Below are 9557 nucleotides of genomic sequence, written 5' to 3' on the forward strand. Positions count from 1 at the left end.
CCTTCACCTGGTGGGGTTGTGCCCAAATGATCTTGGGATTTATTTTGTCCGAGGCGTTACGCCCTTGGTAGGGTCTGTCATGGCAAAAGGTCCTAGGTGAAGGGTCAGACCAAGAGCAGCTCAGAAGACCCTTATGGAAAGAACAAAATCAAGGACAGTGACGTTGCCCGGGATGGTGCAGCCGGGGGCCCAACCCTGGAGCCAGGCCTGGGGTTGGGGCTTGTATGCCAGTGCCTGGTGGGCCGGGCCTTTGCTCATGGGGTCCAGCCTGGGCCCAGCTGGACCCCTGTGGACCCACCACCCACAGAGGGATCTGTAGGGTTCGGGGGCAGAGAGGACTGAATGGCGGTCGAGGTGGGGTGCTTCAACGGCCTGGTCCGACACGCAGCTTCTGGCTGTAGGGGCGTGGAATGTCACCTCGCCGGATATAGGCTCACCTCTACGGAAAGCTTGGGTTCTGGATCCCATCTCCTAGAGAGGGGCTGGACTCCCCACTTCTCTGGCCTTGCCTGCGGGGAGAGGCAGCAGGCTGGGGGGCCGTGGCTCATTGCCCCCCAACGTCACGTGTTAGAGTTCACCCCGGTAAACGAGAGGGTCAAAACCCTACGCCTTAGGGATGAGGAAAGGTCCCTCACCGTTTTAATATCACATCTAAAGATGCAGATTAGACTTCTGCAACTGCACACATCAAATGTCCCTTGGGTCTGGTTACAAACCAGCTTTGCTGGTATGCTTCTGCCCCGTCGGTCTGGAATTTCAAGGGACGCACAGAAGTTTCCCGCCAAAGCACAAGTGGGAACCTATTCGAGAACTTGCAAGAACTTGGAGGGATTGTACTTACCTTCTCGATTAACCTTTCATCATAGCTGTAGTATAAAAATGGCGCGCCCCAGCACTGAATCGAGAAGGACAACCACACAGACCCCGGAAAGGCACACCAAGGACCAATACGGCGGCTTTTTGTCTGCTCACTTCCACTTGAGATCTGCACGGTCAGGATTTTTATGAGGTGCACGACAGTGGTTGCAGAACCTCTGGGCGGGGGGCGTGGTTGCACACATAGACAGATTTGATGGTTGCAGAGGCTATGCGTCAGAAGCTTAAATTGGCCTTAACTATCCACCTCACAGCATCCCCACAGAATGATCCTACCACCACCATGTTCCATAGGATTGGTGTATTCAGATTTACTAGTATTATTAGTTTATTTTCTTTTTTGACCTGAGGTGAAATATAGAATAAATAACTCAGTTTTGTTCTCACCTGATCAGGGCGCCCTCTTCCATGTGTTTGCTGTAATGTAAATGTAAATCCTTTATTGTCCCACAATGGGGAAATTCACTCTCTTTCACGGTCTTGGTTCTGTTAAGTTTTCTTTTGATTATTCAGTTTTACTTTGCTTCATGTTTTCTAGTTTTATTGGTTTAATTCCTATTTTTTTGTGTTTTCTGGATTTATTTGAGTTCTTAGGTTTCTCTTGCTTGCCCTCTGTTGCCCTCTTGTGTTGGTCTGTTTTTTCCTAGCTCCTTCTCGAGGTCTCTGTTCACACCTGCTCCCAGTCAGCTCATTAGTCCTGTCTTTGTTCAGTCTCCCATAAATACTCTCCTTGTGCAGGTTCTCAGTGCTGGTTCCTCGGCTCCTCGTTTATGTTTTCCCTGATGTCTCAGTGGTTCTGGTTTGTTTTACATTTTTAGATTGGATTTTTGGATTCCTGCTTCTGTTGCCTGTAAGAACTCAATTTAAAACTACAAGAACTCACCTCTGCATTTGGGTCCTCAAAAACCACAACCAAACCCTGACACCCTGCATTTAACCCATTCCCTTGGGGAACAGTAGGCTGCCCAGGGAGCAGTCTGGGGTTAAGGGTCTGGCTCAGGGACCCAGAATACTAATCCATAGGAGTGTTGGGGACTGGAACTCAGAACCTCTGGGACCCAAGTGCAATGCGTCTCCTGCATTGTTTCCAGCTAGCTTTAGACAGGATTTCTAAGGGGTTTTGTTCAGGAAATGCCTTTGTCTTGCTCATCCAGGACTCATCCAGCATGTTGAGTGTCTCCTGATTGCCTTTGAGCTGTAGATCTCTGTAGCACATCCAGTTACCTAGAACCCATGGCTAGCTCTCAGGTTTACACTCTCCTCTCTCAGTAAGTTACCTCAAACTCAGGTTCTTGAGTGACCTGTAACGTTTAAGTGTGTATCCACCTAAAAATTAATCCCATAATAAGGTAATTAGCACGAGTCTTTGGAGTGTGGCTACTTGCTAAGGAGGTAATTAATTTATTCAGAAATGAATCTGGGTGTGACCAGGAACACATTGACACCGGCTCTTGAGAATGTGAGTTTGAGACTCCTGGTTCAGGTAGAAAGCCATGTGTTGGTAGATTTGTAGATATCTCCCACTCTTCTATTATAACCTAATCCTGGCTTTAACTTCTCCACAATGTTATCTCTGACTCCTCTGCTGTGTTGCCTGCTCTTTATGACCTTTACAACCCCTATGAATTATAGTGATTCAATTAAAGCTCTGGATTTTATTTTGAAATATTGGAGTGAACACAATTTCAAATGACTACTTTGAAAATATATCTTCTTAATAATTATATCTTCTTATATCTATACAATCATATCCTCAGTAGCTTGCACCAGTGTTGTTATAAACTGACTTGATGGCTCCTTTCAAATAGATTCCTTACAGTGAGCGGTCACTTTTAACATGCATTCCTTAGATATTATAAGAACATTTAAAGCCTTGGCTGAGCAGATGGATGTTTGTGTAAAATAAGATAAGGAAATGACCTTTTATATTTCTGTTTGGAAGGTAAATAGTGAGTTTGGGAGGGACAGGGAGTGGGGGGTGATTTGCTTTGTGTGCACTAAAGTACTTATCTCAATGCCTGCTTGATTCAAGTCAGGATGTACTAACCAACATGTTTAAGTATGAATGCAACACAGCGAAACATATTAATTCAGCAAAGCTTGACATGATTTTAAAAACAGAAAGCTTGAAACTGAGGTTGTTTGTGTCTAATAAAAAAACAACACTTGAATGGGAATGAATCACCGTCGACATAACCGAGTTCTGACTTCAGCTCCTCTTACTCATGTCCTAATCCTTTTCAAATTGTGTGCGTGCATCTCCACCCTCTCCATATATAGTGATACAACAGTGACTTCCCCACAGAGTGGGAGGAAAAAACTGTCAGTCACTGCGATCAGTTGAAAGAAACCTCAGGTGGGTTGAGGTTAGAGGAGGGATGATGCTGTAGGCAGAGACATGTCTGGGTGATTAAATCTGCAGGTCATCAAACAGCTGAAAGGCAGGATGGGCATGCAGTCGCAGACAGGTGAGAGAAGACAGGTGTGAAAGAGAAAAGTCCTCACGAAAGTGATGCACACCCCTCAACAAGATCAGACAAAACGGAGGCCTGGGTTACAGAGTTTTCAAGATATAGAGAATGACTAAACGGTTAACATTCAGAATGCCATGTCATCCATCGGACGTGAACACAAAGATTTAAGACCATCTATGTTTTATGTTAGATGTTACTCATCCTGCACCAAGAACAAACATAAAAAAAATAAAAAATGGAAATAAAGAAATTTCTCCCAGGTCATGTTCTTCCATTTTAGTTTAAGTTCACTTAGACAGATAAAAAACAAAATCCCATTGTGTTTACATAGGCTGAAATGCTTATATCTTTTAAATGCCTGCCTTCTTACAACAAAATCAGGCTATGCTTAATTTAAAATCAATTTACTAGTAACAGAGTTTACCGTATATAGACGATATACTTCACTTACAATGATCAAATACTAGGTTGTGCACAAGCTTTTTGAAACACAGAAAGAAAGCTTAAGTGAGGGGGGGTCTGTATTCTAGGTCGGTAATCCTCACATTCCATGTAGATTTGAAACTCACTGCACAGTTTCTAGTTCATTAAAATCCATTGCTGCTTCCTGTCCTTTTCTGAACATCCTAATGTAAATACCTTTATTGTCCCAATGAGCCTGCAGGTTTTAGATGTTTCTCTGCTTTAGCACAGCTGATTCTGATGATTGCACTTCAGCAAAAGCATGTTAATCAACTATCAATGTAAACCAGCTGTGCTAGAGCAGGGAAACATCTAAAACCTGCAGGACAGCGGCCCTCGAGAACTGACTTTGGGTATGCCTGGGTTAAGAGTTTTGCTCAGGAACCCAGAGTGGAGGCTGTGGGGATCAAACATTTTATTGCAACCTTCTCGGAGCACAGGCTCACTGCTCTAACCACTAGACCAACACTCCTAATATAATGAATTGTCCTTCAATTAAAGGTGACTGTTCTGGTCAAATATTTGAAACTGGGCCACATAATGTGGTTGAACAGGAAAACACTCAAAAATAAGATAAAAATGGCAAACTTTACGCTTTTGCAATGACACAACCCCATTAAATATAATAAATTTGTTCATAAAATGTGCTTTCCATTATTTGTTTCCTATTTAAATGTCAAGTTTATCCATTCATACATGTCTGTAGCTCATTTTCTCCCCTACAGCTTAAGAACAATTGAACAAATCAGATCGAACATGTTTACATGATGTTTATTTACAATGCCTGAGTCAGACATTATCACACCGTACAGCGAGTAAAACGTATCACAATAATAAATACACAAACACCAGTACATAAACTTCCTCACAGGCACTATTTTTTTCTGTAGCAGGCACAGGCTGTTTTTACAGTGATAGTGTATCGATCTTCAACCTAACTGATGAAGATGATGGCTCTACAGCTAAAACTACTGTTTATATACAGGAACCAACAGAGTGCTGCCTGTTACAGCCAAATTCAGGTGTTTTCCAGATGGAAAAAGCAACACATTGTGCCTTTTTCATTTGCTTATTGCGGGTTGAATAAACTTGTTTATGAGCATCAGCAGTTTTCCCCTCATCAGTCAGGAGTTTCTATGGTCTAAGTGGTGCAACATGTAAGCTCTAAAGCTGCTTCACGTCAATCCGTTCGATCCTAGAGTTGAGTCACGCTACAATGTTGCATCCGAATGGAGACAAGATTGGATTTGTTTACTGTATTGCTAAAAAAAATAGCTAGCGAGTTTGCTGTAGCTCTTATTGCTGGTAAAATGTTACAAATGCGCTACCTTGGCTCAGAAGAGTTTGAATATAACCAAAAATGTCCACCATTAGATGCTTTAGAAAGCATCTAGACTGCGGTTTCACACATTACACATGCAAAACGAAAGCCGTGCATTAATATACGTTCATGAATCTTTAAAATAAAAAAGATAGAGGGAGGAGAGGTTAATGGCAAACCACAAATAATCTAAATATATCCATCGTGTCAGGTACAACTATGGGTTTATTCTAAACAGAGGTGACAGGAAAAGGCTCTCGTTTGTATATTCAAATAGAGCATGCAAGACAGCCGGAGCAAGAATTGCCACCATCCTAAGGATAAAACCAAACAGCGTACACACCCCTGTGTTGCAGTGTATCATCAGTGTAGAATTATAATGAATTATTAATTTAGGTCTTCAAAAACACTCATTCTTGATGCATATTTGAATTGAAATTATTTTCAATTTTTTTTATTTAAATTTTAAAATAAAACATAGATTAGTATCTATCTGATAACTTAATTGTGTTTAAAATTGTGCCACTTTTGTTTCTTGGTGCAAATGAGGTTTTAAACTGTTTACATTAAGCGCCCTCTTCAGGCAACTGCTTAAACTGCAATGTCTAAGTCCTGAAATCAAACCTGCAGTAACGATGATGCTATAAACACTGAAACATTAAGGTGTCACACTCGTTTAGTAGCTGAACCAAAACCAGACAGTCACGGTGATGTAAACATGGGAGTTTTTTTATAAGGGGATTCCTTTTAATGCTTCTGTTTGTGTTTAGATGCTCAGACTTCCACAGCGGGATCTGAGCCCAGTCCCTGCACCTGCAGCGCCTCCTCCCTCTTCATCTTCGGTTTCTCTGTCCGGGTGTGCCAAACCAGCACCTAAATATCAAGAGCTAAAGTTAGCAAACCCAAACTGTTCTCTATGACTAGTAAACTTTATCCATAAACTTAAAGGAATCATTTTCTTTAGTAAGTGAAAGATTTAGTTCATAATTTGTAAAAGAAAAAACAACATTATGGAAATGGGTAGCATCTCGTACTTTTGTGCAGTTGTCTGCTTTGGGCTCCAGCTCATCCATTGTGACTAGACCTTTGAGGAGGCTGCTTTCCAGGAAACCCATGGGTGCTTCTCCGTCAAAGCAAGCATCTGGATTGGCCAGGACCAGTTTAAGGGACACAGCAAAGCCAGCCATGTCCATTGGGAAGGGCCGACTGGGCCGCCAGCCAGTATGGAAGCGAACCACCTGAAAGGAAGTATGAAGGTGAAAATCAGGTTAGGTTACCAATTATGAAACTAACTGGGATTTAAAAGTGTGGGATGTTTTTCTGCGACAATTAGAGTTACATTTTTTATTTATTTAGTGCAATTAGTCCATGAAGAAAACGGCAAAACATGCATTTGTTAGTATATCTGTTGTTCCAAAAATTTACTCGCTCAACATAATTCTTAGCCAAAGTGATGAAGAGCTAGAAGCTGCAGACTCCTGATCTCTGCTTCTTTTTCGGCAGATGGCTGCTCACACCGAATCTGGTTCTTTTCTTCCTGGTTAAAATGGAGTGTTTCCAAGCATGTTTGGTATGAAGGATTGCCTTTGAATCAATGAGTCGATGCAATCAACTGGTTTTCCTTAGAAAACTTTGAATCAATTTGACTGGATGATCTGGTTGAATCGTCTCTGGAAAGTTCCTTGAGATGACATGTGTTGTGAATTGGCGCTATATATATATGAACTGAATTGAATTAATCTATATGAATTATTTCCTTTAAGGAAGATCAGATGAAAGTCAGTTTCAGGTTGAAATAATTTCCAGGCATAAAGCAGTTTCAGGGGAAAACTATACCCCTCCTGGTAAAGATTTGGACTTCATTTAAAGCGTTTAACTTGCACAACAAAAGAAAATGCAACTTATCAAACTGAGAAATAACGGCGTACCTTCCCTCCTTCAACCACAGGGCTCTCAAATTTCATCCCACCAACCAAACCTACTGGCCACACAGAAACGCGCTGAGTGTTCCTCATCTGTGGAAAGAGGAAAAGATTGTTAAGTATTTAGTTTGGAATGGAAATGACATCTAAACACAATAAAAATATTCACTTACCTCTTCAAACAGCTGTAGGCTATACGTGTTATCATCGTCTGCGAAGTAAACCACACCCTGCTGATCATCCGCCCCTGCCTGAGTCTTTCGGTCTTCTCTGAGCCACCGCAGCCCTTCGTTTCTTTGCTCAACGCCGCGGGGTTTCAGCCAGCTGGGATCACCCTGAAGCCAACAGCGAAAGACAGTTAGAAAGAGAGTGTTAAAGATAAGTAGCATGCTTTAGAGCCTCACCTGCACCCACCTCCTGAAGTTTGCGCTCCTTTGCAGTGGGTATGTGCAAGTGGGTGTAGGTCAGGCCGCTCTTCATCAGGAAGTTGGTAACAAGTGCCGTCTTGTGCTGCGAGTCCTCCACCACAATCCAATGCAGCCGAGGGATGTGGAGGAAAGTCTGGGACAGACGGGTCAGCTCAGCCTTCTGCACCAGCCTGCAAAGAGAAGGAAAGGTTGATGAGAACTGAAGCAGCAGCTCAGGGAGGCAGATCGGTCCGGAGGAGGGATACCTGGCGTATGTGGGAGTGATGACAAAGATAGTGGGCAGGGAGGACTTGGGAGGTTGCTTCTCCGGTTGCTTCAGCTTCTCCAACTGCCTTATCTGGCCCTGGAGGCGGTAGAGCTCCTCCTGCAGCCTGGATATGGCACGATCTTTTGGCAAGTCATGCTCTGAGCAGTCGCAGTGCTGGCCTGGGGGACAGGTGACATTTCTACGCATGTAGAGCCTTGCAAAATTATTCACACTCCAGAAACGTTTTCCGACTTGCCACATTAAAAACACAATTCAAGACAGGCAAAAAGTAGTAAATTATTTGAAATTTAGGAAAATTAAATAGTTTTAAACATTTTTTAAAAATAAAGATATCCCAGTTTATGCAAGAACCTTAAGAAAGTGTCATTTTGATGGATAAATATGCACACTATTGTATAGTAAAGAGCACTAACCGAGCTGCATCAGTGCATAGATCAGACCCATCAGGGACACCATGAAGTAGAGCACAAACACAGTCTTCAGCTTCAGCTTCATCCTCGCTGCCATGGTAACTGTGAGAGCAAAATAGATAAGGTTTTACAAGGAAGCAGTTTTTTGCACACAGCAGGTTTGAATTTTGTCCCCCTGGAGCATCTGAGCTTTGATTAACACGATGACAAATCAACGGTAACGCTAATTAAAAGAGAGAGGAAAAAAGCTCGGCTAACTATTAGCATCCCTTACCAGCTGAGGGAACGGGAGCGATAAACCTAAAGCTTCATGTCATCTTGACCAGAGGTGAACAAATGTGGCTCACAGTGACTAAACATCCATTCATTGGGTTCTATTCAGGACATAGCTGCAGTGAGCGAACTACACCAACAACGTCCGGTGCGAGCGTAACGCCATAAAGAGTCCCACAGGAAACATTGAAAAAAAGGTTCCGCAGAGGCAAATCAAGATAACGTAACCAAACTTTATTTTACAGTTAATTAACTGTTAATTATCCCAGAAACTATATAAGATATTTCATAAAAATCAAAATCCTATAATTTTTAAAAATCCTATAAATTATACATAAGTATAGTTGTAATGATGTGGAATAAAGGTTATATCAGGGGTCATCGACGTAGTGCCTGTAGGCATGAAGGGGCCCTTTACAGTCTTCTAGTTTATTTTTATAGCTCTGCTTTTTTAAATAATTTATAGAGCACTTCATTATGTCAATCATATGGTGCATTTATAGGGATTTCAAAGCAGCAACATCTGAAAGAAAATTTGAAATCAAAAGAAACAAAATTATGTTTATTATGTATGACGTTAAGGTGAAAGCTGACCCCTCCAGTTCATAGGTCAGTATTGGTAGCCCTTCCTATGACTCTGTGCCTATAAAGTAGCTCCAAGCCTTAAAAAGGTTGGTGACCCCCGTTACACTCTATTTTGATTTTTCAAAAGCAGATAGTCTAAAAAAATGTATAAGTAAAAAAAAAAAGAGCTGCTTTAGAATGAAAACTTTTTTAAAATTTTTTCCAGCTCTTTTTTTTTAAGTTACCACCATCAGAAACCTGCAAATGTCTTAGTAAATTAAGTAGCTAATAGGGGAGAAAATAAGACAAATTAGGCCTTAAAATATATATTCTCAACAGGAAGAGCATGTCTAATTATATATATCAGTAAACTACTACTTTTTTATAGAAGACAGCTTGGTAGACAACTTAAGGACAAACCTCTCTGGTGTCTTGATCTAATGAAATAACTGAAGAAGAGGCCTTTATTATGAAGTCAGACAACTTTCCTTTATTTGTAACATACAAATAAAACACTGACAAGGCAGAATGACTTTCCCTTTCATTGTCACGGAAACAC

The 9557-nt window shown here is 41.6% G+C and overlaps 1 protein-coding gene across 1 annotated transcript; it reads right to left on the minus strand.

Moving 5' to 3' along the window:
• Window positions 1-4567: 4567 nt before the first annotated feature.
• On the minus strand, window positions 4568-8597 carry b3gat3 (beta-1,3-glucuronyltransferase 3 (glucuronosyltransferase I)). Its single transcript, XM_038290147.1, has 8 exons — window positions 8436-8597; window positions 8165-8263; window positions 7729-7909; window positions 7470-7653; window positions 7229-7390; window positions 7062-7148; window positions 6168-6371; window positions 4568-6006 (listed from the first exon to the last, which is right to left on the minus strand). Exons 2-8 carry the CDS (start codon window positions 8256-8258, stop codon window positions 5908-5910), a joined length of 1011 nt encoding a protein of 336 aa, XP_038146075.1. The 5' UTR covers window positions 8259-8263; window positions 8436-8597; the 3' UTR covers window positions 4568-5907.
• Between the last annotated feature and the right edge of the window lie 960 nt (window positions 8598-9557).

The sequence above is a fragment of the Cyprinodon tularosa genome, unplaced genomic scaffold (genome assembly GCF_016077235.1).
Source record: "Cyprinodon tularosa strain WSP-4 unplaced genomic scaffold, ASM1607723v1 ctg276, whole genome shotgun sequence".
In the NCBI taxonomy this organism is placed as follows: domain Eukaryota; kingdom Metazoa; phylum Chordata; class Actinopteri; order Cyprinodontiformes; family Cyprinodontidae; genus Cyprinodon; species Cyprinodon tularosa.

What these genes read in the sequence shown, in the direction of transcription:
- b3gat3 (XM_038290147.1), bottom strand. Translation starts at nt 8,258, where the DNA reads ATGGCAGCGAGGATGAAGCTGAAGCTGAAGACTGTGTTTGTGCTCTAC. An exon ending in AGGAGCGCAAACTTCAGGAG is followed by an intron (nt 7,391 to 7,469) that starts GTGGGTGCAGGT and finishes TGTTGGCTTCAG; the next exon opens with GGTGATCCCAGCTGGCTGAA. An exon ending in CTGTGGTTGAAGGAGGGAAG is followed by an intron (nt 6,372 to 7,061) that starts GTACGCCGTTAT and finishes ACTTCCTTTCAG; the next exon opens with GTGGTTCGCTTCCATACTGG.